This window comes from Haplochromis burtoni, unplaced genomic scaffold (genome assembly GCF_018398535.1).
Source record: "Haplochromis burtoni strain Fernald_Lab_line unplaced genomic scaffold, NCSU_Asbu1 Contig_324, whole genome shotgun sequence".
NCBI lineage: Eukaryota > Metazoa > Chordata > Actinopteri > Cichliformes > Cichlidae > Haplochromis > Haplochromis burtoni.
The window spans coordinates 380,956-404,552 of NW_024582685.1; the positions used below are offsets into that span (position 1 = coordinate 380,956).

Genomic DNA, 23,597 nt, shown 5'->3' on the forward strand with positions numbered 1-23,597 from the left:
GCTCGTATGCATGGGAAACCAGCTGGGGGCAGACAAGTACAGCTTGCAGAGGGGCGAGCAGCCTGTTGTGCCAAAAGAGGACAGACGCTCAGACCCTTGAGTGGGAGGCTCGAGTGTGACTGTCAGCTGAGAACTTACACTGTTGCGCTCAACCTTCAAAGACAGTTGGACGCTGAGGTCGGCGGACTCTGAGAAGACGTTACCCTGATAATCTACATCCTTTGGGAGGTCCACCATCTAAACCAGGTAGGAGTATTTTGGTCTGTGTGAAAACAGAGCAGTTTTTCCATGACATAATGAGTTAAAAATAACTCTGAATATGACCACGGTGATATTGTTTTCAGTCGTACTTACACATTAAGATTGTCTTAAAAGTATATTTTAATCAGGTTTATACGTGTTATCTTTTTAACTGTTCTTTATTTATGTTTGTAAACAAAGATGTTCATTTGTGTTTAAAATATAAAAAACAGAAAAGAAAAACATTTCCCATGATGCTCAGGATCATGACTTCTCTCAAAATAGAAGCACCAGGAAAGTTCTGTTTAGGCAAGAATAACAACATTTGACTTGAGCCTGAAGTAAAGAGTGAAAAGCTAACACAAAATCACTGAAGAATGAGACGATCAGATTATGTTACTGAAACGGGGAACGGATGTGTGTCTGCTGGATGATATGTGACACAGGACGTTAAGTATGTTTTCCCCACAACATATTTGATTTCATCTCTGAGCTCTTTTCCATTGCACTCTTATAGCACCTTGAGCTACTGCACAAAGACTAAGGTACAATCTCAACAATAGCTGTCACAAAAAGCCCAATTGTTCTGCAACCCACGGCAAAGGCAGAACTGAAAGAGGAAACTGATATACAAATAAACTGCATGTATAACTACATCACATATGACACTAATACAGCTTTCCATTATAAAGGATAGGAACAGAAATCTGTGTAAATCTTGGAGTGGGGGGGGGTATAGCCTGCAGTTTTGCTCTCAGTATCTTGTAGTAATCCCTTTAGGGGGAGACTGAGATGTGCCATCGAATATTTGGTTGTTTCTTTACTGTATCAGCTTGAACACTGCTAACATCAATAATTCCCCTTTTTTAACAGAATGGAAGTTCGACGTGAAAAAAAGCACGCCTGCGGGACGATTTGTCTGAAGTATCTTCTTTTTCTTTTCAATGTTCTTTTCTGGGTAGGTTAATATAAAAGTGCAAAGATTTTCACTGAATTTTAGATTACAAAAGCAACTTTTGAACGATGTCATCTTAATTCAGTCAGTTGTAATTGATTTAAAGTTGCAACATTAAATTTGTGCAGTGCTTAAAATGCCATAGACATTAAGATGACTTCCTTTGTACACAGACACATTTAAAAAAAAAAACGAAAAAAAACCATACAAACTTTTTTATTTACTTATTTTTACTTTATTAACTGCAATTTCCTTTAGGCTTTAAGAATAGACTGATGTTCTAGTCTCTCAGGGCTTACACTGAAAGAATGAGGCGTTGTCCAGTGTGATCACATTTTAAGAGCAAAGTTATAACTTATGTGCTGCATTCTCACTACGAGCATCTGGTTTGAGTTGAGCTGGTAACGGTATGTTCTGTCAGCTGGCAGGTGGGGCTGTGTTGGCGGTGGGCGTGTGGACTCTGGTGGAAAAGAGCGACTACATCAGTTTGCTGAGCTCCAGCTTCTATGCAACTTCGGCGTACATCCTGATAGCTGCTGGAGTCATCGTGATAGTGACCGGGATAATCGGCTGCTGTGCCACGCTGAACGAGATGAAGAGTCTTTTGATTGTGGTACGGTGACCACGCCCACAAAATACTACCTGTTACAGAAAAACTGATTTTTCTTGGCCGTTTCACTTCACTCCACAGAAGCTGAAATCCTTTTTTCATTAGTTCACATGAGAAACCATGGCACTTTTAAGTCCATGTTTATACACTCTCACCCCCTGGTCCAGGTTGTGTATTGAAAGCTAATCCTTGGTGACCTTCTGTCTCGTCTGCCTGCACTCAGTGCAGCTCATTATGCCAGGCATGCCTGTCAGATATAACAGATAAAGTCATGCACAGTGTGTCTTTAAGAGTTTAGATATAGAGTGTGGCTCATGCCAGAGGAATGAAGGGCATCACAAGCTGCTGCTTGGACTTAAGAGTGTGTGTGAGTGAGACAGACAGACAGACAGACAGACAGAGGGTCTGTGAGGATATCACTCAGACTCAGTGGTATATCTCTATGGTCATACTCCCCGCAATCTTTATAATGAGCACCTTCCTTTCCCACCATTTAATCACTTATTTTCTGGAGTATGATGTTTGTATTTTGTAGCCATGCACAGATATGTTCAGTGACATTATAACCTGCAAAATGGTGCAAAATAATGGCATTTCACTGTATTCATAGTCATTTTTGTTATGTCTCTGCCTACAGTATCTGATCTTGTTGCTCTGTATTTTCCTTCTGGAAATCATTGCTGGTGTTCTGGCATACATTAACTACCAAGAGGTGAGGTGCCATACTTTCTATTTGTATCTGTTTGTATATAGAGACAAAAGTAAATAGTGACATACAGTTTATTTTGCTATAACTTGCACAGCTTCCAGTACTTTTTATGGTTATATCTATTCATCATTTAAATTTCACCCCAGAAATTACAAATGTCTTTTTTTTGTCTTTCTGCTTGCATTATGTGTATTTTATTAATTCTACTTTCCTTTCAAGTATTTCTCCTAGCTTTGCATCATTTTAATGTCAAATCTAACAACCACTCAGTTGCTGCACTCCTTTGTGAAGTGTGTTTTACATGCATGTTCATTTGTCCATTTTTCCCCCATCCTTCTCACGCCTCTCTTTCTTCCCCCTTTTTTCTTGCTCTAGTGTTTCCCTTTCTGCTACCAGGTAATCTACTGCAGTGTGTTTCTCCTTTATATCAGTCTTTTTTAGTTCTGACAGGTTGAGGTTATTTTTATTTGCAAGAGTCTTCATTAGAATCAGGGAGTGAGGTCATAGAATCTGTGCTCATATATTTTGAGTTATCTGTGGGTATTGCTCAGGTAGACAGGAATGTTACGGGGGAAGGAGGAAACTTGATCAGGAGCTATTTTTGTTGATGGGAGGTACTAAAGAGCTTCTCCTGTCTCACAGCTGGATGAAGAGCTCAAACAGAACCTGAAAGTGACCATGCAGCAGAAATACCAGCAGCCAGGAGAGGAGAGCATCACACAGGCTGTGGACAAACTACATCAGGAGGTGTGGAAAAGGAGAATTTGTTTCAGAAAAAGGCTCGAATAAAAAATGAGTAACATCAGTAAGACTGGACATGATTAATAATGAAATTCTGTGTTAACTGCAATTTTCTCATTATTTTCCCTCTCAGTTTAAGTGTTGTGGTAGCCACAACTTCTCAGACTGGAGCGACAGTGTGTGGATCCAGGCAGCAGAGAACGAGCGTCTTGTTCCCGATAGCTGCTGTAAAACTCCAGGTGAACTCTGTGGCCGCAGGGACCATCCCTCCAACATCTACAGAGTGGAGGTAAAAACGAGAAAGCTCTCCATCGACGCAGCATGGCTAAATTTCACATGATAACAAGATATTATTATTTATTCTTTTTTTTCTCCCCTGTTCTTGTGCTCCCAGGGAGGCTGCATCATGAAGTTAGAGGAATTCCTCTTGAGTCAGTTATATATTCTCGGTGCAGTTGGTATAGGGATTGCATTTCTACAGGTGAAAGCTTTTACTGCTGAGCAAAACAGAGATAAATATGAACATCTATTTTAATGGAGTCTGGAAATAATGAGGTCTTTGTGTCTGTTTTGTTTCAGCTTCTGGGGATGATGTTTACATGCTGCCTTTACCGGAATTTGAAAGAAGATCCATACTAATTTTGTACTTCCCCCCCTCCCCATCCATCTATTCATTTTCTTCCAATTGTCCAATTCATGACCGTGGGGATGGGTGCTGGAGCTTATCCTAGCAGTCATATGGCGAGAGGGAGGGTACACCATTGGACAGGTCACCAATCTGTCACAGGGCTAATACATGAGGACAGACAACCATTCACACCAACAGAATTTAGAATCACCAATTAACCCAACCTTGTGCACACTGTCGGTGGAAGTTGGAGTACCTGCAGAGAACATGCAAACTCCACACAGAAAGGCCCCAGGCTGGATTTGCACCCAGAATCTTATTGCTATGATAATGCTAACCACCACACCACTGTGACACCCTTGTAGGGATCACTGTAGTTTTTTTAAACATCACAAAATTTAACACAACTTCTAAAATGTTTTCCAAATTATTATAACCCCACCACCCCAAAAAAGTATTTTTTTCCCCACAGTCCTACGATGCTGCATAGTTACTTCAAACACTGCGATGCTGCTGGACAGCACTGCTCATTTGTTCTCGCAAAAACAGCTTTGCATGTGTTTATGTATTCTTTAATTTAGGTCACAAAGGATTTTTAACTCTTTAAAATGAGTGGTGTGTATTTAAAAAGCAGAGCAATATGAGCATGTTGTGGCCGCTTCTCTGTTTGTCTTTTTAATTGCTTTTTTTATGTATAGTCATTACAAATGTATATTTAAAAAACTAATATAAAGAACTATTTTTCTTCGTTGGATGCAAATAAAAGATACTTCCTTATAATTTCCACCCAAATTCTCAGATAATTTCTCCGACTGAACTTTTATTTTGAAACTTATAAGCGGATGTTGTTGTCAGCTGACTGTACACCCTCCTCGCGTATTTCTTTTGCATCGTCTCACCCTCAAGGTTTTTCTTTATAATTTAAAGCAAATATTATTAAAATGTCAGCGAAACCAACGTGTTTGATAGTGGCGAGTGCTTCTTCTCAAGGTGAGCCCGTTAGCTTTACTTTGAACAGCTCGGCTGTTCTCAATCATTCATAAATTTGTCCGTTAGCTTTGACTTACTTAGCGCTGCAGAACTAGCATGAGCTCTCTAAAGCGTTTTATCTCACACATTTTGTTTATTCAGGGGTGTCTGCGAAATCTTTCCATCAGTCCTTCAGCCTTTGTAGTCCGGTCTTTAACCTACAGACAGCCACACCAGGGGTAAGACTCCACCTGACAAGCAAATAGCAGATACACGAACAGCTGTCGTGACCTAAGCGCGTTAGTCCGAGACACAGTCTCCATGACAACTGCGCAGATTTAAAAAAAAAAAAAAAATCAAAGGAGAAATTTAAATAAATAAATAAACACGTCTTTTCTTTTTCTTTTTTTCACTTTTTCTTTTCGTTTGTTTGTTTTTAAATATGGTGGTAAAGAAAAAAAAATTCCACGATATTTTCTTTGGGGGGGTACCTTATTTTGGGGAAATTCAGCAATCTCTTTATCACTAAACTTTTGTGGTGATTCCTTGTATGCGGTTTTTATGTCCTGGTGAGTACTGAAATTAAAGTTCATTCAAATAACTTTGAAATAGGTGCATGTAGAATAGATAGTTACCAAAAGGACCACAGAGTGGTGCTTCTAGTCAGTGGAGTGTTGCTAAAATTAGAAAGTGATGTATCTTGTAGGATTTAAAAAAAAGAAAAAAAAAGACCAGCGGTATAATCAAGGGTGATGAATGAAAGAAGAAAAAGAAACTCCAGGACAAACAAGTACCTCGTTTCACTGTGACACCCATTGTTCCTGTGCAACAGTAGCATCACATTTATACAAATATATGGGTGTTACTAAAAAAAAAAAAAAGTGTTTTTTCCTGAAATCCAAGTTTGTTATAAAATTGCAGCTACATTGCCAATCGCAAAATCCATTTTTTTTCTCCTACTGGTAGCTCATCCTGGTAGGGCAGGTAAAATGATCAGAACCCTGAGTTTAAAATATTTATCAACCACCAGTTTCAAGAATTTCAATATTATCGCAACAAAGATACATTATTAGATCCATGTTTGTAGAGATGGACTTACACACCCGAAAAAAAAGTTGTCTTTTATACCCTGCTTTCACCCTACTACTACATCTGAAAGGTCACGGACATGCGCTTTAAGATGCAACCCAGTTCTTGGAAATAGTTCTTGTCCACTTTGTGATCATTACCCTGGGTGTGTGATGTTACCCTGTACAGAAGTGTTTCTGTGGTTGCAGGGGAAGCCAATAGACTTTGTTGGGGTTGATGAAAGCACAGCTAGATGGGTGCAGGACTTCAGTGTGAAACCCTACGCAACACCAGCCAAACTTGAATCCATAGATGGTGAGAATATTTATTTCATGCCCATTCGGCCGTTTTCATGTCTGCTGCTTTAACTACTATCTGCTCACTTGTGTCACGATGACCCCTTTTAAGGTGCCCGATACCAGGCACTGCTCATCCCACACTGCCCTGGAGCGCTGAATGACCTGGCACACAGCGGCTCTCTGCACCGCATTCTCGCGCACTTCATCTCTCAACAAAGTGAGCTTGGGGCTTGTTTTAACATCTGTATGTATTTTTCTTGTTGTTTTTTTAGGAACACATGTACATGTGGTTTGCTTGGTTTTTTTCCCCTCTGTGCAGAGCCGGTGTGTGCAGTGGGACAGGGAGTGTCTGCACTGTGTTGTGCCACTGAAGGACAGAGGTGGATTTTCAGTGGCTACAGCTTAACAGGGGTTAGTGTTTGGTGAACTCACTAGGGGAAATATAACCCATATATTTGTTCAGCTATCACATGTTTGCTGTATTTAGTAACACCAACTTGTTGATCTTAAAAGCCTTCAGTGTTTGAACTGGTGCGGGAACCTGATTTTGCCAACCTGCCCTTGATTGTAGAAGACTTCGTGAAAGACAGCGGTGGATCGTACACAGGTGAGCTTACCCTGCTAATAACAGAAGAGTCAAATACCAAATAATAATTTCTAAAACAGTCTGATGTTCGTCTCTGTGGGGTTTTTTTTGCAGCAAGTCAAGAAGATGCCATGCATGTGGTCGTAGACAGGCACCTCATAACTGGACAGAACATGCAGTCAACCTTGCTCGCTGTAAATAATCTAATCCTGCTCTGTAATGCCAAATAAAAACCTGAAATAATACACGAGGAATGCTCCGATTCGACAGCTTTGTCGTCCCACTTTTATATTCATGTAATTAAACATTTATTTTGAACAAGTATCAGAAAAATGCTGGGTCAGAAAGAGATGTTTGGCAAAACTGCAACATACCACTTGGTTATTTGTTGATGCTGTTATTATAAACCGAGTAAAAGCAACAGGATTGTGTCGATTCAAACATAATAAAAAATAAAGCATCAGGAGCAGATGTATTGTTGCTGATGGATGAATCTTTTTAAGAGCACAGATGATTTTAGGCGTTGGACTGAAGCGATGCTGCAGATGTCTGAAGGCCTCCAAATATAAATAAACCCTTAATTAAAATGGATACATACTGATAATCATGCAGCTTCTTTTGTTGAATGCAGAGATGTACTAATCTGTACTTTTTTTCTTTCTTTTTTAAATCGTATCATCACAGAAAAGAAATAAAATACACTGAAGTACCTTTTTTTGTTGGTTGCAGATGCCTAAAAATAAACCGCCGTGTCATTCAAGAGCTCGATACATTCACGACCCTCAAACAAGTTGAGCGTTAATTAAACCCCGTCAGTGGCTCACTGCAGATGTCGAGATAGGAAAAAAAACAAAACGGCACTGACTTCAATGACAAAAAATATATATATATATTGTGTCAATCCGAGATTCACAGTGTTTGCCAACAAGTCCAACTCTTATAGCAGATCATAGAAATAATCCAGTCCTTGTCCCAATTCCCACAAGGAAATTCCTGTTCCCAGTTCAGCAGCTAAAGAAATCCTCAGGTCGATTGACTGTAAAACAGTTGAAATAATATTAATCACTCATTGATGATTAATACTCCTACTATTCTTTTAATTGCAGAAGTGAACAGTTTTACCTTCAGTGAAGGGTAGTACACCACATGCTTAACTGCATTGTTCCTAAAATAAAAGGCAAAGGACAGGATATTTAATCAAGAAAAGCTCTTGGGACATTTAAATAACCTCGAAATATTGTTTAAACCCTGATGTTTTATTAAATTAATACCTCTTGTAAGTGAAGTAATGCTCTGCAGAGTATTCATCCCAGAGAACCTTTGGCCTGTGTTCTCGCAAGATCTCGATGTACCTGCAGGAAACCACAGACGAGTGCGGTAAGAGGCTTCAAGTCCATATCAAAGTTCTCAATCGACTCTTTACTCCAACTTCTCGCCATTTTTTACTATAAATAAAAAGCTCATGCTACTTGCAGTCAGAAAATTACGTTTAGTACTGTGAAAAAGTCCTGAGCCACCCTGTAATTCTTTTAATTTTGCTAAAAGAAAGGGAACCAATTTTTTTTTTTTTTTTTTTTTTTAATCCATGCAAACATACGTGGAATTACCAGAGTTTCTACAATTCTAATGAGCTTGAAAGTCAACACAGTCTGAATGCTATGCAGTAAATGTTTAAGGATGCTGCACACCTTGTCGAGGTATGCTATGTTTACTCTTTGAGAATCACCTTTTTATTGCAAAAATATGATTTTGTGTCTGAAACTCCAAAACTGGTTCTTTGCCAAGTCATCTACTATGTGCAGACACAACACTAGTGCGTCCTTCGAGTTAGGTACCTTTTTTATGCTGAGTGATTTATAGATCAGGGTTAAGTGGTTTAACAAAAAAACTGTAATGGAAATGGTCAGGACTGGACTGAAAATGTGTGAAAAAGCAGGAAAAGACTTTTTCAGATCAGCCCAAATATCAAAGAGAAATTAAAAATGCATGCCGTGGAAGAGTTCGGGTCTTAGGAGGTTAAAGTATTGCAGCAATAGCTAGAGTTTCAGCTCACCTTGTTCCCAGGACTGGCTCTGTTCCCTGGCTTGCAAAATCAAGGCCGTACAGATTGAGTCCAAGCAGAATCTTCTCCCTCCACTGAGAGTTTGGTGCAAGCTGGAGGACACAGTCTCTGACCCAGGGCAGCGGAGAGCTAGGGCCCGGCCTATAACAACAACAGCACACAACTCAGAAAACTGGATTAACGCCAGTTTGAATCCTCTTGTTGCATCACCTGTGCCCATGTACTCACCTGGCACCACTGGAATAGTCATATGTCATGAGACTGAATCCATCGACGACTGGGGCCAACTGCTCAAACTCCTCCCTGCCAAACATACCCGGCTGCCCTGTGCTGATAATTCACAGGAAAAACAAATCTAAACTAATCACACTGATTGTTTTTGTTGTTGTTGTTTGTTTGTTTGGTTTTTTTTAGCATTTATAGCTGCTGAATGCAAAATAAATGAATTCACCTTGTTACTGCTGGTGGAATAACAAGAATGCAGTCTAATCTTTTAGCTTTCAAAGTCTCGCATATGTGTTTCACCAAATGGACCAGTTCCCTGTGTGGGTAGATCAGAAATGCTTGATTATTGATTAACCTCAGACAAAGCAAAACTTGTGATCGGGGCTTGCAACAGAATCACTCACTTTCTTTTGTTACCTCCCAGCTGACTCCACAACTCCAAGGTGAAGCCATCGAAACCTTCAGTCTGCAAAACCACGGTTTTTACGTTAATCAGTCACCGAATAAACCAAAAACAAGGTTTTATTGGAATTAAAGACACAAACGCTACTTGTTTACTTTTGCAACATCCACCAGCTCGGTTCCCAACTCGTCAATTTCATCCTCACTTCCAAATACTGCCATGTAGTCCTGGTAGGACCAGCCATCAAATAAGAGCCGAGGCACTGATGGTTAAAAAAGAAAATGAACTAATCTGAATCCACAAAATCAGACTTGAGTACCTGTGGGCAGTAAAGTTGGCATTCACTCACCAATCCTGACTTTTTTGTTAGACTTGCGTACAGCTTTGACCCAGCCTGAAAAGATCAAAAGACGCTCTTTTACCTCATGTTCATCCGTGACTTAAGGTGAGGCTTTAATCAGTGATAAAGTTAAGGGAAAAAGTGGATCATCTGCCTGGATCGTGATCGTGGAGTCCCGTAACGTCAAAGGTTTCAGGTCCTCGTCTGCGCAGCTGAAGCCACACCGGTGACACCGAAGTTAGCTTGGACCCAAACATCTTGGCAACGTCATAGCCGTGGGAATTCCACTGCAGGATGAGAAAAATAAGTTGTGTCTTTGACTGTGCTAAAACGTACATATGAAACCCTTAAAGGGCAGGTTTTTAATTTTCTTACATGACCATAAGCATATTAAATTAAAGTGTTACCAGTGTCATAGATGAGGGGGGATTGGATAGATTTTTTGGTGACAGCTAATAAAGATTAAGAAATTAGAATGTGATTATCAAACCAGTTAATGATTCATTATCTATCAACTGATAAATCTACTCACTGGAGTCCACATGGCCATGGTCTGTCTCATCACTTACACACTATTGTCAAACGTTTAAATTCAGCAGGAGAACAAGGAGATATAATTGTGACTGGATTTCAGACTTACGGGTGTCACATATCCAAGCACTGGTCCTTGAAACGTTTTCTTGATGTGTGCACAGTATCTCTTTTCCTCCTTCGCTATGTCTTTCCAGTGCGGGTCTGACACAACAAGGTTTCTCTGCAGTACAGATAATTCTGCTGGAGATGTCTAAACAAGTGAGATCAAAGAGAAAAGAGCCCGTTTCAGTAAGAGATAACCACGACAGGACGGAGACAGGAGACCAAGGACATTTTAGGCAAACGCATTCAGACCTGTTTGACCTGACAGCACAGAACAGCTCGAACCAGTTTAAAGATTAAGACCTGAAGTTACTCACCTCAGCTTCAGCTTTGTGCGACTTCTTTGCATCGGTTTTTGAAAGTGTGGCACTGACCAGCCAGCAGCATGAGACGATATGAAGGAAGACCAACGAGGCTCTCATTTCCAAAAAGCCAATTTAAAAAACACAGAGCAGTTAAATATAAGATTGGCTAGCTGAGCTCTGCAGATTTGCAGTGCAAGTGTTTCCTTCCTTTACTGGGATGTGTGAGATTAGAAACCACCATATCCTCCCGCGGCCTAAAATCAAGCAGAGCAGTAACGCAAAGCGGCCCGGCTCGTCCTGCTAAAACATACTACCCGAAATAACCATAAACAGACTGAAAGCTTTTGATGTCAGGCGGTTGGTGTCTGTTTGACTGACAACTTATCTCAATGTGCTTCTGAAGCGTCAGCCTCGCCAGGAAACTTCCGGGGTTTGCATTTTTCAAAATAAAAGGTGCGTGTTTGTGACATCCGAGCCTATAGGTGGCAGTGTGCCGAGTTTGTCAACCAGTAAAACACAAACAAGGAAGAGAACAGGAACCAAACAAATCCACCTGAGTAATGATAGAGAGGGTGTTACATTTCCAAGTTATTTTACATGATTAACTAACGTTAAATTTGGCTTTTCCGTCTTTAGGTTTCAGGCGCTAACAGGTGAGTGCAGTTCTCGCTTGCTAACTGCTCGTAAAGTAAAATGACCGTGGCTGTGATGTTAGCATTTAGCTTTAACATGTTTGTGCGTTGAAACGATTTACCTATACCCTGCTTCTTTTTTAAGGGTTACTTTCATCTATAATAACTAAGTGTGGGTCCTAGTGCTTTTTATTTTACAGCTTCTTTTTTTTTTAAATTTACAGTTTTTCCTTTGTTGTTTTTGTCGTTTTCCCCAAATTAAAAATAAAATAAATACAGTAGTGGGTGTACAGGCTAGTAGATTCAGTTTCGGACGAATTATTTAGGAGGAGAAGTACAGAAAAAGTACAAAAATATTTAAATATGGTTAAGACCAATTTAACCGGTGTCGTAATAATAATAATAATAATAATAATAATACATTTTATTTGAAAGCGCCTTTCAGAACACTCAAGGACACTGTACACAGCAGAACAATAAAAGCAAGCAGTTTACACAATCATAAAAGCACAAGACATAAAACAAATTTAAAATAGCAGAGTGGAGAGGTTATGTGGGATAAGCTATTTTGAACAAGTGAGTTTTGAGTTGGGACTTAAAGAGAGAGAAGGAAGTGATATTTCTTAAATCAGGAGGTAGGGAATTCCAGAGTCGAGGAGCAGAGCAAGCCCTGCTCCCCATGGTGGCAAGACGGGGAGAGGGGACAGAGAAAGAGAAGAAGATCTAAGACACAGAGATGGGGTGGTGATCTGAACCAGATCAGAGAGATATGCAGGAGAGAGATGATGAATAGCCTTAGATGTGTACAAGAGTATTTTGAAATTGATACGATATTTGACTGGGAGCCAATGAAGCTGCTGCAGCTTAGTAGTAGTATGATCATGAATAACTATTATTGCTTTGCATATTTTGTTTGTTATTTGTTTGAGTTTTTTTGTAGAACATTAAATCATTTTTTGTAACACAGAGAAAAGGTGTATAGAAATAAAACTGTAAAAAAGTTAAACAGAAGGTAGAAGAAGCATGAACGTTGGAAGCAAAACTATACTTTAGTATTAAAGTGGATGAAATGTCAATTTAACTAATCCATAAATCACAAAATTAAGATTATTTATCAATCTTTCCACATTATAAATATTATAGCATGTAGAGATGTTTTTCTAAAAATCAGATGATGTGCTAGAAACATCTTGTTCTGTTACCATTTCAGTGAGTAATGGCCTTGGAAAAGTTTGTGTCAAAGACACTCGAGCTTCTGCAGGAGGAGCGGGAGGCTGAGATAGAGGAGACCAGGTATGTAATGTCACATCTGCACTGTCAAACGGTCACACTGCAGAATTTAGTTTGCTGAACTGTGCGACATAAAGATGTTTTTATTATTTGTATTTAAATTGTTTTCAGAGAGATTAAGGTGTGGTTTTAAAAAATGGATTTGTTTCTAAACACAGAGATTTCTCCTGAAAATAATCTAAAACCAAATGTTGTTATCAACAGTTGTCACTCGTGATTTCCCTTTTTTGTGCCCTCAGGGTATGGCAGGAGAACATTTCTCTCAAGGATCTTCAAAACAAAGGTGTTTGCCTGCTGAAACTGCAGATAGGAAGTCAGTCCACAGGCCTCTACGGCCGCACAGTCGTCATCTTGGAGCCAAGAAAGCACCTTGGGTTCTCATCTCTGCCAAGCAACAGCTTCGGACCTGGTGAGATTGACATCTGTTTTTACTTTACGAGGCAGAGTGTTCAGCTTTGAGGCCCTTTTCCTTTTAAGATGAGGCTTAAAATTTTCTTTTTTGATAAAGCTTATAGTTAAGGCTGGATCAGGTGACCACGAATCCTCACTTAGTTATCCTGTAACAAGACTAGGCTCTCTTCAACACCAACAAGTCGCAGCAGATGGCTGCCCCTTCCTGAGCCTGGTTCTGTCAGAGGTGTCTTCCTATTAAAAGCTTTGCTTTCCCACTTTTGTCAAGTGCTTGCTCATAGGGGGTTGTCTCTCCATTATTATAGAGTTTTAACTCGCAATATAAAGCACCTTTAGAAATGGTTGTTCTGATTTGCACTATATAAATAAAATGTAATTAAATTATGTTTATATTACAGTGAGGTATGTGTCTGTCTTTGCAGGTGATATAGTTGGCTTGTATGACACTACTGGATGCACTGCAGCCTCACAGATCAGTACTGGGATTGTGACAAGGGTCGGCCAAGCATCTGTAAGTGTGGCCTTTGATGATTTAAAGGATGGCCACAGTTTAGATTCAGATGCACTTTACAACCTTTTAAAGTTAGCAAACGACGTCACTTACAAACGAATGAAACGGTGAGGAATAACTGTAACCAAAAATACCTCGGTGCATGTGAATCAGTACACCTTTGAAACTTAACCCATGGGGTTTCTGCTTGCAGTGCTTTGAATACATTAAATGGATACAACAATGGACCAGCTTCCAATTTAATAAGTGTCCTCTTTGGAGACACAAAACCTACTTCTCAGTCACAACCAAGTGAGTAAATATTAGCTCCTGTTTTAATTAAACGATTGTTTAGAAATCTAAGTTTCCATATGCATATATAACATTCAGCGCATTGGTGTTTGCCTCTGTTTTATTTCATCAGATAAGGTTGAATTCTTTAACTCAAACTTGGATGACTCCCAAAGAGAAGCTGTATCCTTCGCTCTGTCACAGAGAGAGCTTGCAGTGATTCATGGGCCTCCGGGCACTGGGAAGACCACCACTGTGGTGGAAATCATCCTGCAAGCTGTCAAACAGGGGCAAAAGGTGCAAAAATGTGAATTTGTTAGTGTATAAAGAAGAATGTTATCAATGCCACAACTCTAGTCTAGACAGGATCACTTTGGCTCTTGTGACTGTGCAGGTCCTGTGCTGTGCTCCTTCAAATGTGGCGGTGGATAATTTAGTGGAGAGGTTAGCCCAGGGCAAAGCCAAGGTCCTGAGGCTGGGTCACCCAGCCAGGCTACTGGAGTCCATACAGAAACATTCACTGGATGCCATCCTGGCTCAGAGTGACAACGCAAACATCATCGCTGAGATCCGGAAGGACATTGATAAAGCATTTGTGAGTATTATAGTGTGGTGTCCCGCTAACATGTCATTTTAGTGCCGTCTCAAATGATTTGTGATGTTGTGATTGTTCCAAGACGGGAATGAAAAAGGAGAAAGGAGAACGGGGGAACATGAAACGAGAAATAGGAGAGCTGAGAAAAGAGCTGAAAAGCAGAGAGGCAGCAGCCATCGCCCAGATCCTTAAAAGTGCTGACGTTGTGTTATCAACCAACACAGGTGAGTAATGGCCCGATGACAGTGTCATTCAGATGCTGGAGTAATGATGAAAGGTAATCAGAGAGCGCTTGTCTGCGTGTGTGCAGGTGCCTGCGATGACGGGCCTCTGAAGTTCCTGCCAGCTGAACATTTTGACTGGGTGGTGATAGACGAGTGTGCTCAGGCACTGGAGAGCAGCTGCTGGATCGCCCTGCTTAGAGCACGCAAGTGCATCCTGGCTGGAGACTACAAGCAGTTACCACCTACCATTAAATCACAAATGTAAAAAATTCAAGTTTGGGTTCTTTATGCATTCATAATATTCAGCATTTGATATCTATACCGTTGTGACTTTTTTTCCTCAAGTCCCAGAAGTTTTTAACCTTAAAATACACGATGTAGCATTTATCTGTTGCCAGTATGTAAATGAATTGTAACATAACCTGAACAATGAGACATTCACCGCCTGCTTTTATTAAGCCTCTGGAGTTAAAAGTGGAGGACAAAATCCAAAGGATGTCACTAGAAATAGTTTTTAGAATTTTAATTTTCCTTTAAAAAGCACTTTTGACACATTTTCTGAAGCATTCAGATTTCTGATTATTAAAAACAACAAGCTTGGTTAAAGGATAGGTTTCATAGTTTTCCAGTCTGTTGCTTTTTAAAACACCGAAACAGGTTTTTCTAGTTCTAATCAGCTCTTCTGTGTGTACTGGTGGTCCAGAGATCCCATCCTAATGCACTTTTAATCCCAGTATCAAATCAGTTATAGAAAGAAGTCATCGATGCTCCATCCATTTTTTTCCACTTTTCCAATTCAGGGTTGTGCAGGGCGGTAACCTATTCCAGTTGTCACAGGGCGAGAGGCAGGGTACAGCAGGGATCTCTCCTGGTATTCTGGCTTTCTCCCACAGTCCAAAGATGTGCAGTTAGTGGGGTTGGGTTAAATGGGTATTCTAAATTGGCCGTTGATGTGAATGCGAATGAGGCTGGTTTTCAGGAATTAAAATGTAAATCTGTAAAATATTTATGTTGTTCTGTTGCATACAGGGCTGCATCAAAAGGCTTATCTCTGAGTCTTATGGAGAGACTTATCCAGATGTACGGGGACTCGGTGGTTCGTATGCTGACAGTTCAGTACCGCATGAACAGTGCCATTATGCAGTGGGCCTCCAAGGAGATGTACCATGGAAGACTGACCGCTCACAGCTCTGTGGAGGGACATTTACTGAAGTGAGACTCAATGTATTATTTTAAAGCATCTCATATTTGAGTTCTGGTGACGGATGAATCTTTGGATTCATTTAAAAATGTCGCTCAAAACAGAGATCTAGCAGGAGTCACATACGTTGAAGAGACCAGCACGCCGCTGCTTCTTATTGACACAGCAGGGTGTGGTCTGAGTGAAATGGAGGTCGCAGATGAGCAGTCCAAAGGCAACACAGGTTATTCTTTTTTAATTTTAGCTTGTAAACAAGCCATCTATGTTTACTGCTTGTGTGGTATGACAGTTTAACAGCGTGTGATGTGTTTCCTCAGGTGAGGTCGACATCGTCGATCTGCACATAAAAGCTCTGACTGAAGCTGGAGTTAAAGCTAAAGACATAGCTGTTATTGCTCCATACAATCTACAAGTAAGTCACAGAAATGAGACTGGCAGCACTGAAAGTAACTGATTGGTTTCAAAATTCCAGGGAGAATTATTAAATTTTTTTTCCTGAAGGTCAGATCATCATAGCACAGTGATTAGGGAAATGCAACAAGGATGTAAAGACTAGTATAAAGAATGACTTAACTTTTAAGTAACTTAATGCATTACTTTAAAGAAAAGTGATATGTGTATTACATTGCTTAAAAAAATAAAAAATAAATAATTCCCTCAACAGAGAAGAAATAGCTCCAACGTGCACAAACATTTGACCACAGTGTGCAATAAATTTGCATGTATGTATGTAAAAACATCTTTCCCTTTGATAAAAATAAACACCCAAAGCTTTATCATTTAAATGGTACATGGTAAACACACTGGTACTTATATAATGCCGTTCTACTTAATTTTGAGCACTCAAAGTCTTTTCTAAGTCTCATTCAGCCAATCACACACATTCATACAGTTCTTTTATCTAACATTCACACACTCACACTGCAATTGGTGGCAACTCGGGCTTCGGTATCTTGCCCAAGGATACTTCGACACAGGTGGACCCATCAATCCACCGACCTTCTAATTGGTAGACATTCCGTTATACCACTTAAACCACAGCTGCCAAGGAAAATCGATATAACAGTGCTGTTTTGAATATAACAATCGTTTTTCTTTCCGTACAGGTCGATCTTCTACGTCAAAAACTTTCTGCAAAGCATCCAGAGCTCGAGATAAAATCAGTGGATGGATTTCAAGGCAGGGAAAAAGAGGCTGTCGTGTTGTCGTTAGTTCGATCCAACAGAAAAGGTAATTCATGACATTCCTTTTAATTCTGTCACAGAATTGCAGATGTTAGCTGCATTAAACATAAACAACAGGCTATCACAATTTTTTTTCCCCACTGATTCCATTTATTTTAGGTGAAGTTGGATTTCTAGCAGAGGACAGAAGGATAAATGTTGCCGTTACGCGTGCAAGACGACACATCGCTGTCGTGTGTGACACTCAAACCGTTCAGAATCACGGTTTTCTGAAATCCCTGATTAATCACCTGACTGAGTTTGGTGAGGTCAGAACAGCGTTCGAGTACATTCAAGACATCGTACCACAAAACTACACCCGTGACCACAAAGATGCGAAAACAGCCTCTTCCAGCACCTCCACATCTACCAAACACAAGGTCAAGGATCAGCCCTCCAGTAAAGCAAAGCCAGGACAGAAAAAATCTGCTGGTAGCAGCGGCAAGGAAAATGCAGCTGGTTCAGAGAAGCAAACAAAGTCTAGCACATCAGCAGAGCAAGAGCAGAGTAAGGGCAGACGCGCTGAGATCAGAGAGCAGGTGGAAAGGTTTATGAAGGACTTAAACCAGAGTGAGCTACAGTTTCCGTCATCATTTAACTCTCATGACCGGCTGCTGGTCCATGAGATCGCTGAAGAGCTGGGCCTCATTCATGAGAGCAAAGGAGAGGGAAGTGAGAGGTGTATCACTGTCTCCAGACCCCCAGTGTCAAAACCAGCCAAAGAGGAAGCACGAGCAGCAACGGAAGAGGAAACGATCCCAGATTCAAAAAGTGAGCCATCGTCTCAACCCCCCTTAGACCTGAAAAGTTTACATTTAGAGAGGATGAAGAGGGAGCAGAAGAAAAGGGAAGAAAACGCTCAACAAAAAAAACAACAGAACAACATTCATCCAGCTCAAGGCCACTCGTCAAAAAAAGCAAAAGGTTTGCATGAGAAGAGTCTAAACAAAGCATTTAAAGGTGTTTTCTTACCCATCAGCTTTCTAACAGCTTAACTCTGCATCATGTTTCAACCCCAGAAAAAAATCGAACCAAGGCTGGGGCCTGCGACATCGCTGCTGCCTCTGCTCCAGATGACGACTTCGACACACTCATCAGTAGTGTCATGAAGGCCGACAGTGTTTGTAGTTTTGTCAAGTGCAAAGCATCTGTGCTAACACTCGGGCAGCTCTGCCTGTTCTGTAACAGGCAGTATTGTCTCAGTCATCATATACCAGAGGTAAGAGGCACGCCTCAACTGAGTAGTATGTTTGACGTGTAGGTTAACAGGTAACACCTGCCAAGCATCTGTGGAATTTATGTTTTTTTTTTTACGTGAAAGTCTGATTGACGTCTTGCAAATACTTTTCAGGTTCACGGTTGTGGAGATGAAGCCAAGTCTCATGCTCGAATGAGGATAAGTAAAGAGGGTGTTCTTTATGCTGGGAGTGGGAAGAAAGACAAATCTATGGACCACAATAAGAAGGCCTATCTGCAAAGAAAATTGGACTCTAAGCTAAAAGACATGGCGTCACAGAGGAAGCCAAAAAACAAAGAGAAGGATGGTTAATGCCACCACTTGACACTAAATTTAAATAAATCTAAAGACTTTGTTGTGAAAAAGCTAAAAGAGTGTTTGGAATTGTTTATTTTCTTGCTCTTTGGACCTCAGTTTGATGCAGTAAAGTACAATTTCCTGCTGAAAAACTCTTATTTAAATAAATAATTTTAATTACAAAACATTTTCATTGTGTTTCAGTCACAATATTTATTGCATACATTACTAGTGCTGTTATGACACGTAATGGAGCCTGCCTTTTAACTCTACAGAAATGGGAAGCTATTCTACTTTCACTTTGATTATCTGGGGACAGATTGTCAATGGACTCGCGTTTTGCACATCCTTACACAATCCGGGGGAAAAGTAGGGGAAAACCTTCTCAGTAAATTTGTCTTTGAATGTGTGGATCTTTGTAGAATCTGCAGCATTGATGAAAACGACTTTTCCCCTCTCATAGTCCAGCTCGACTGTAATCCTGTTGGGCTTCGCCTTCATTGGGAGCTTGGAGCGAGGTGTGGTCTGTGCCCACAGTGAGTCTCCATTGCTCAAGCCAATTACCCAGAAACCCTCAGCAGGGCTGAGGAAGATGGTATTCTTTCTTTGGATGGAGTCTAGAGCCACTCCGATGTACCAGTCTTTGCCTTGGCCCACATCTACAGTCCAGCTGTGCTTTCCAGATGTAAAACCAGTGGCTCCCAGCACAGAAATACGGCTGACAAGGCGTTCGGGATTGTTGGGTAGGAGCTTCTTGCTGCTGTATTGCACACAGGACAGTTCTTCAGAGAACTTTAAGTTGAAATGGGCTGTGTTTGGATCCAAAACAACAGGAACTGGAAACCATAAAATTCAGTTAGTTGAAAATATGATAGATTTAGAGTAAACCTTAGAGTAAAATCTTTTTCTTTAACCCACCACATCTGACAATGTCTTCCACCTTCTTCCAAATGTGAAAACTAAGTGATCCCAGATGCTTTGCAGAGTTTATCAGGATATCTCTGATGACCTCTGGCTCTCCAATTTTCCACTGAAGCCTGAAACAAGTTAAGTTGTTACAGCATTCTCTCATGGAAAGGATCAATGCTGATTTTAACAGATAGTGGGTTATGCTTACATTTTCTTTGTCTTCTTGTAGTCCTTAAGTTGAAGAGAGAATGTGAAAGAGAGTACATTATGAAATCATGTGTGAAATAGAGTTGCACATCTGGAAACGGCTGAAAGTATTAAACCTGTACAGTAATTCAAAGACACACATATGTGCACTACCGTTCAAAAGTTTCAGTTTTGTATTGCAATTCAAGTCGTTCAACTCCAATGAATAGCTTGAAATGGTACAAAGGTAAGCGGTGAACTGCCAGAGGCAAAAAAAAGATAAGGTTACCCAAAACTAAAAAATAATGTACATTTTAAATGTATACAAAAAGGCCTTTTTTTTTTTCTTTCTTTTTTTAGGAAACACAAAATGGTTTAACAATTTAAAGCTGTTCTGCAGTAATAGAGGTTGATCAAGCCTTGAAAGTTGGTGCTGTTATTTCCTACAAGTGTTCCAACTTTTCTGGATTACTTACAACCCCCTCTGTCTGTGAGCAGACCATGGGAGCTAACTATGGCATCAGAATAAAACAAAGAGGCTTGCCTGGGCCATGAAACACCACTGCCATCGAGTAGGCAAAAGGATGGTTCCACAGTGTTTGCAATCAACTGTCAAACATGGAGGAAGAAGTGTGATGGTCTGCATTCATTCATAGTTCCTTCCAAAACATGCAAACCTCCTGTACCGCATGCACTTATGCACTCCCGTACCACAATGTTGGATTTTGAACCGAATGCTGATAACACACTGCAAAGTCTCCCTCCTCTTTAGCCCGGAGGACAGAGCATCCACGATTATCAACAAGAACGTCTAATTTGGACTCGCTGAACACTTTACCACTTTGAAACAGTTCATTTCAAAGGCATCTTGGTCCACAAGACACAAAGGTACTTCTGCACTGTTCAAATATGGCTTCCTCCTTGCATGATAGCGCACATAAGCAGCCAAAATGAAGCAAATCAGAAGTGCCAAAACTGTAATTGCCAAGTAAACTAGGTTTAAAAGTTCAAATTATGAGCTCTACACCAGGAAAAAAGCCGTTATTTATGCGTTATGTAGTGTTAAAACAGGTACAATGCTGTGAAAAAGTATTTGCCCATTCCTGAGTTCTTTTTCTTTTTTTTTGGATTTCTCAACAAGATGATGGTAACAAAGAAAGATTTGAGGCTCCAAAACAGGACACAAACTAATGGGTTACAACCATGGACACTGTAAGAGATGGACGTAGCGATTTTGTAACCGGATGCAGTGAGTCGGTGCAGGTCTGACTGTCAAACCATACGCTCATTGACTAACAACTTGTCAATCACAAACTGTTACTTCCTTTCTGACAAACAGTATAACCAAGATGTATGAAATTAACTCCTTTTTAAAATTTAATATGACCCTAAATATGTAACTGAGACCATGAACTCAACAGGAAAGTGTTAACAGTGGTAAAGGTAGAAAACGATATTTCTATAGACTTCAATGGGTCCCGAAGTCTTTTTGCAATCACAGGGATCACCCCCTGGTGGCCATTAAAAAGAACGCAGGCACATTGAAGTCGGCTCCACTTGTCAGACGCTACATGTGTCTTTAAAACTGACCGTACTGATTAACCAATACAGCATACTAACATTTTACATCCAGACTATGGAAAATAGGTCTGTGAGAAATGCTTGTCTGACATTTTATGTTTTAATCCAAACTAATCCAAGTTTGAATCCAAGAAATCTAAGAAATACGAAATTTCAAATTTAATAAATAAAGTTGGTAAACATTTTATGCAAAATATGATTTTGGTTAATATTCAGTAATTTTCTTGTTTGCATGTATACTAACTAAATACTTTTAATTTTACTGTTTTGTATGCTGTGTGTTATATTGATGTTCATTATCACCTGGGCGTCCTGTTTAGCCATTTTCACTGTTTAATTGACTGTTTTTAGGAAAAATAACTTAGAAGTTAATATAAATAAAAACAGCTTGTAAATAATGATAGTAAATGTACCTGTAGAAGCTGTACATCCTGTGCTTTGAGAGCTGTTTCAATATCACTGATGGTGGAGGAGAGTGTGTTGATCTGCTCTTCAATGTTTTCCAGCTTCATACACATGATTTGAGTCTTAGTTTCCTCCTCCTGTTTCAGTGCCTGCAATCTGGTGTTTTCCTCCTCCTTAAGGAACTGGTGGAGCTTCTTAAACTCTGCCTTGATTCCTGTCTCCGTTTCACATGCCTGCGTCTGTAATTTTAAAGAATGTGGGTTTTTTTTAAGCTAGTAAATGGAAGGAATGTTTGTCATGCTGGGGATTTTTTCGTCAGAAGCAACATTAAAAAGCCCCAGTAAGAGTCAGCATTGTTTCACGAAACACAAAACCCTTTACCTGGATATGGGTTTTTATTTCCTCCCATTGTTCCTTTGTGTTGATTAGTACTTTGAGTTTTTTCTTTAAGGACTCGAGGCTGGCTGAGATTTCTGTCTGAAATGTACGAAGAAGAATTTTTAAATATAGCATTTCTGTGTAGTTCCTGATAATCAGTTTTCTTTGTGGTTTTGTTTAATGTTTCACATCGAATTAAAATGTGTTGAAGTTGCTACTTTGAGGTCATTATCATGTGGTGCACTCATTTCACTATTTTCAATTGACATTTTACGGCGCATAAGGAATTAATGAGCAATTTCGTGGTATACAATATGGCAGTCTTACGTGATATGGTAAGTCATTTATATTAAAAGATCTGTTTCTTACAATTGTGATGTAAGTCTACCAACAATCTTGACACTCCCACGTTATGTAGTTTTTTTTAAAGATGTGATTTATTTTTGTAGCACACAAACCTGTTTTCTGTTCAGAGGCTGACTTCTTCTACTTGGGTCCAGCCAGAGCCATGGAACTGTTGTTGTCTCTTGGTGTCGATTGTGGTGGGCAGAGCCAGAACAGACATAGCTCTTCATGGCATTGGGTGACAAATAACTATTCCGCTTCTGGCTTGTGGAGAAAACATGTTTGTCTTGATTAGTTGTGGACATAACTGAGAGTCTCTTTGCTGTTTCCAGTTAGTTTAATAGATCACCACTCTGCAAACAGTGGTGCACTTCCCTGGCTGAAGGCTCAGGTGTTTCTGTCAAGTGATGTTCTTTGATTCAGGTATTGTGACAGTAGGCGGTACAACTGGGAATATTTACAGCTTCCTGTAGAAGTTGGCCAACTAGTATAACTGGGTAATCATGCAAGTCATCCAGACATAACCAAAGATGATATAGATGCAGAAGTTGACTAATGTCCTCAATACATGCTTAAAAATGAAAAAAAAAAAAGTTCTCAGAAACTTTACGTTCATTTCCTTTATTTTAATAATGTGCCTGTTCTGTTTATGAGTTTAAAATCATGAATGAGAAATGGCTGAATTAATCTTACTTGATGTATCAGCTACTGATAACCATTGCAGCTCCTGTTCCGATTATTTATCTTGTTCCCCATTTCATCTACTGACTGCAAAAATATAGAGCCTGCACCATGAACATGGCTGCTTTATAATAACATAATAAACAATTTTAACAAGTTTATATAAAAATGTATTTCTAAATATTGAGCATACAGGCAGCCTTGTGACAACACTCTGACTCCCAGACAAACATGGCCCAAATACCCCAAGTTTAACACTTTGGTGTCTGATAAATACGCAAATATACCTAAAAACAAAAAAACAAATACACTCATCCATCCATCCATCTTCTTCCACTTATCCGGGGCCGGGTTGCGGGGGAAGCAGCCCAAGCAGAGAAGGCCAGACCTCCCTCTCTCCAGCCACCTCCTCCAGCTTATCTGGGGGAACACCAAGGCGTTCCCT

General features: G+C 40.0%; 5 protein-coding genes across 5 annotated transcripts in view; 3 read left to right on the plus strand and 2 right to left on the minus strand.

Moving 5' to 3' along the window:
* Nucleotides 1-52: 52 nt before the first annotated feature.
* cd151 (CD151 molecule) lies at nucleotides 53-7,050 on the plus strand. The gene is made up of 12 exons (XM_005941706.3): nucleotides 53-246; nucleotides 1,114-1,198; nucleotides 1,617-1,808; nucleotides 2,443-2,517; nucleotides 3,157-3,261; nucleotides 3,389-3,544; nucleotides 3,650-3,736; nucleotides 3,835-4,873; nucleotides 5,015-5,091; nucleotides 6,539-6,630; nucleotides 6,733-6,826; nucleotides 6,920-7,050. The coding sequence occupies exons 2-8, from the start codon at nucleotides 1,115-1,117 to the stop codon at nucleotides 3,892-3,894; spliced, it is 759 nt and encodes a 252-aa protein (XP_005941768.1). The 5' UTR covers nucleotides 53-246; nucleotide 1,114; the 3' UTR covers nucleotides 3,895-4,873; nucleotides 5,015-5,091; nucleotides 6,539-6,630; nucleotides 6,733-6,826; nucleotides 6,920-7,050.
* On the plus strand, nucleotides 4,736-7,050 carry gatd1 (glutamine amidotransferase class 1 domain containing 1). The gene is made up of 7 exons (XM_005941707.3): nucleotides 4,736-4,873; nucleotides 5,015-5,091; nucleotides 6,130-6,235; nucleotides 6,329-6,436; nucleotides 6,539-6,630; nucleotides 6,733-6,826; nucleotides 6,920-7,050. Exons 1-7 carry the CDS (start codon nucleotides 4,825-4,827, stop codon nucleotides 7,033-7,035), a joined length of 642 nt encoding a protein of 213 aa, XP_005941769.1. The 5' UTR covers nucleotides 4,736-4,824; the 3' UTR covers nucleotides 7,036-7,050.
* A 39-nt stretch (nucleotides 7,051-7,089) lies between these two features.
* Nucleotides 7,090-11,202, minus strand: chid1 (chitinase domain containing 1). The gene is made up of 12 exons (XM_005941709.3): nucleotides 10,789-11,202; nucleotides 10,476-10,619; nucleotides 9,990-10,122; nucleotides 9,845-9,889; nucleotides 9,651-9,757; nucleotides 9,497-9,558; nucleotides 9,319-9,408; nucleotides 9,096-9,197; nucleotides 8,859-9,008; nucleotides 8,077-8,157; nucleotides 7,928-7,970; nucleotides 7,090-7,841 (listed from the first exon to the last, which is right to left on the minus strand). The coding sequence occupies exons 1-12, from the start codon at nucleotides 10,891-10,893 to the stop codon at nucleotides 7,743-7,745; spliced, it is 1,161 nt and encodes a 386-aa protein (XP_005941771.1). The 5' UTR covers nucleotides 10,894-11,202; the 3' UTR covers nucleotides 7,090-7,742.
* An 84-nt stretch (nucleotides 11,203-11,286) lies between these two features.
* On the plus strand, nucleotides 11,287-18,852 carry ighmbp2 (immunoglobulin mu DNA binding protein 2). Its single transcript, XM_014339849.2, has 16 exons — nucleotides 11,287-11,429; nucleotides 12,619-12,701; nucleotides 12,938-13,107; nucleotides 13,532-13,727; nucleotides 13,814-13,911; nucleotides 14,024-14,187; nucleotides 14,285-14,485; nucleotides 14,568-14,709; nucleotides 14,796-14,970; nucleotides 15,739-15,921; nucleotides 16,015-16,133; nucleotides 16,228-16,322; nucleotides 17,017-17,140; nucleotides 17,254-18,057; nucleotides 18,153-18,352; nucleotides 18,485-18,852. The coding sequence occupies exons 2-16, from the start codon at nucleotides 12,625-12,627 to the stop codon at nucleotides 18,680-18,682; spliced, it is 2,946 nt and encodes a 981-aa protein (XP_014195335.1). The 5' UTR covers nucleotides 11,287-11,429; nucleotides 12,619-12,624; the 3' UTR covers nucleotides 18,683-18,852.
* An 88-nt stretch (nucleotides 18,853-18,940) lies between these two features.
* The window catches only part of LOC102296756 (zinc-binding protein A33), a 13,310-nt gene continuing 8,653 nt past the window's right edge, over nucleotides 18,941-23,597 (minus strand). Inside the window, exons 2-6 of the mRNA XM_042228464.1 lie at nucleotides 22,130-22,225; nucleotides 21,757-21,987; nucleotides 19,785-19,807; nucleotides 19,586-19,704; nucleotides 18,941-19,503 (exon numbers count right to left, since the gene is read on the minus strand). Of these exons, the coding sequence (XP_042084398.1) occupies nucleotides 18,953-19,503; nucleotides 19,586-19,704; nucleotides 19,785-19,807; nucleotides 21,757-21,987; nucleotides 22,130-22,225 (1,020 nt within the window). The 3' untranslated portion in view covers nucleotides 18,941-18,952. The remainder of the gene's footprint in view (nucleotides 19,504-19,585; nucleotides 19,705-19,784; nucleotides 19,808-21,756; nucleotides 21,988-22,129; nucleotides 22,226-23,597) is intronic.

Coding starts and splice junctions, on each gene's coding strand:
- ighmbp2 (XM_014339849.2), top strand. CDS start 12,625: ATGGCCTTGGAAAAGTTTGTGTCAAAGACACTCGAGCTTCTGCAGGAG. Junction 14,971..15,738: donor CCTACCATTAAATCACAAAT/GTAAAAAATTCA, acceptor TGTTGCATACAG/GGCTGCATCAAAAGGCTTAT. Junction 16,134..16,227: donor GCAGTCCAAAGGCAACACAG/GTTATTCTTTTT, acceptor GTGTTTCCTCAG/GTGAGGTCGACATCGTCGAT.
- gatd1 (XM_005941707.3), top strand. CDS start 4,825: ATGTCAGCGAAACCAACGTGTTTGATAGTGGCGAGTGCTTCTTCTCAA. Junction 6,437..6,538: donor GCACTTCATCTCTCAACAAA/GTGAGCTTGGGG, acceptor CCCTCTGTGCAG/AGCCGGTGTGTGCAGTGGGA. Junction 6,631..6,732: donor GTGGCTACAGCTTAACAGGG/GTTAGTGTTTGG, acceptor TGATCTTAAAAG/CCTTCAGTGTTTGAACTGGT.
- cd151 (XM_005941706.3), top strand. CDS start 1,115: ATGGAAGTTCGACGTGAAAAAAAGCACGCCTGCGGGACGATTTGTCTG. Junction 2,518..3,156: donor CATACATTAACTACCAAGAG/GTGAGGTGCCAT, acceptor CCTGTCTCACAG/CTGGATGAAGAGCTCAAACA. Junction 3,545..3,649: donor CCAACATCTACAGAGTGGAG/GTAAAAACGAGA, acceptor TTGTGCTCCCAG/GGAGGCTGCATCATGAAGTT.
- chid1 (XM_005941709.3), bottom strand. CDS start 10,893: ATGAGAGCCTCGTTGGTCTTCCTTCATATCGTCTCATGCTGCTGGCTG. Junction 9,758..9,844: donor TAACAAAAAAGTCAGGATTG/GTGAGTGAATGC, acceptor TTTAACCATCAG/TGCCTCGGCTCTTATTTGAT. Junction 9,198..9,318: donor ATTCCACCAGCAGTAACAAG/GTGAATTCATTT, acceptor GTGAATTATCAG/CACAGGGCAGCCGGGTATGT.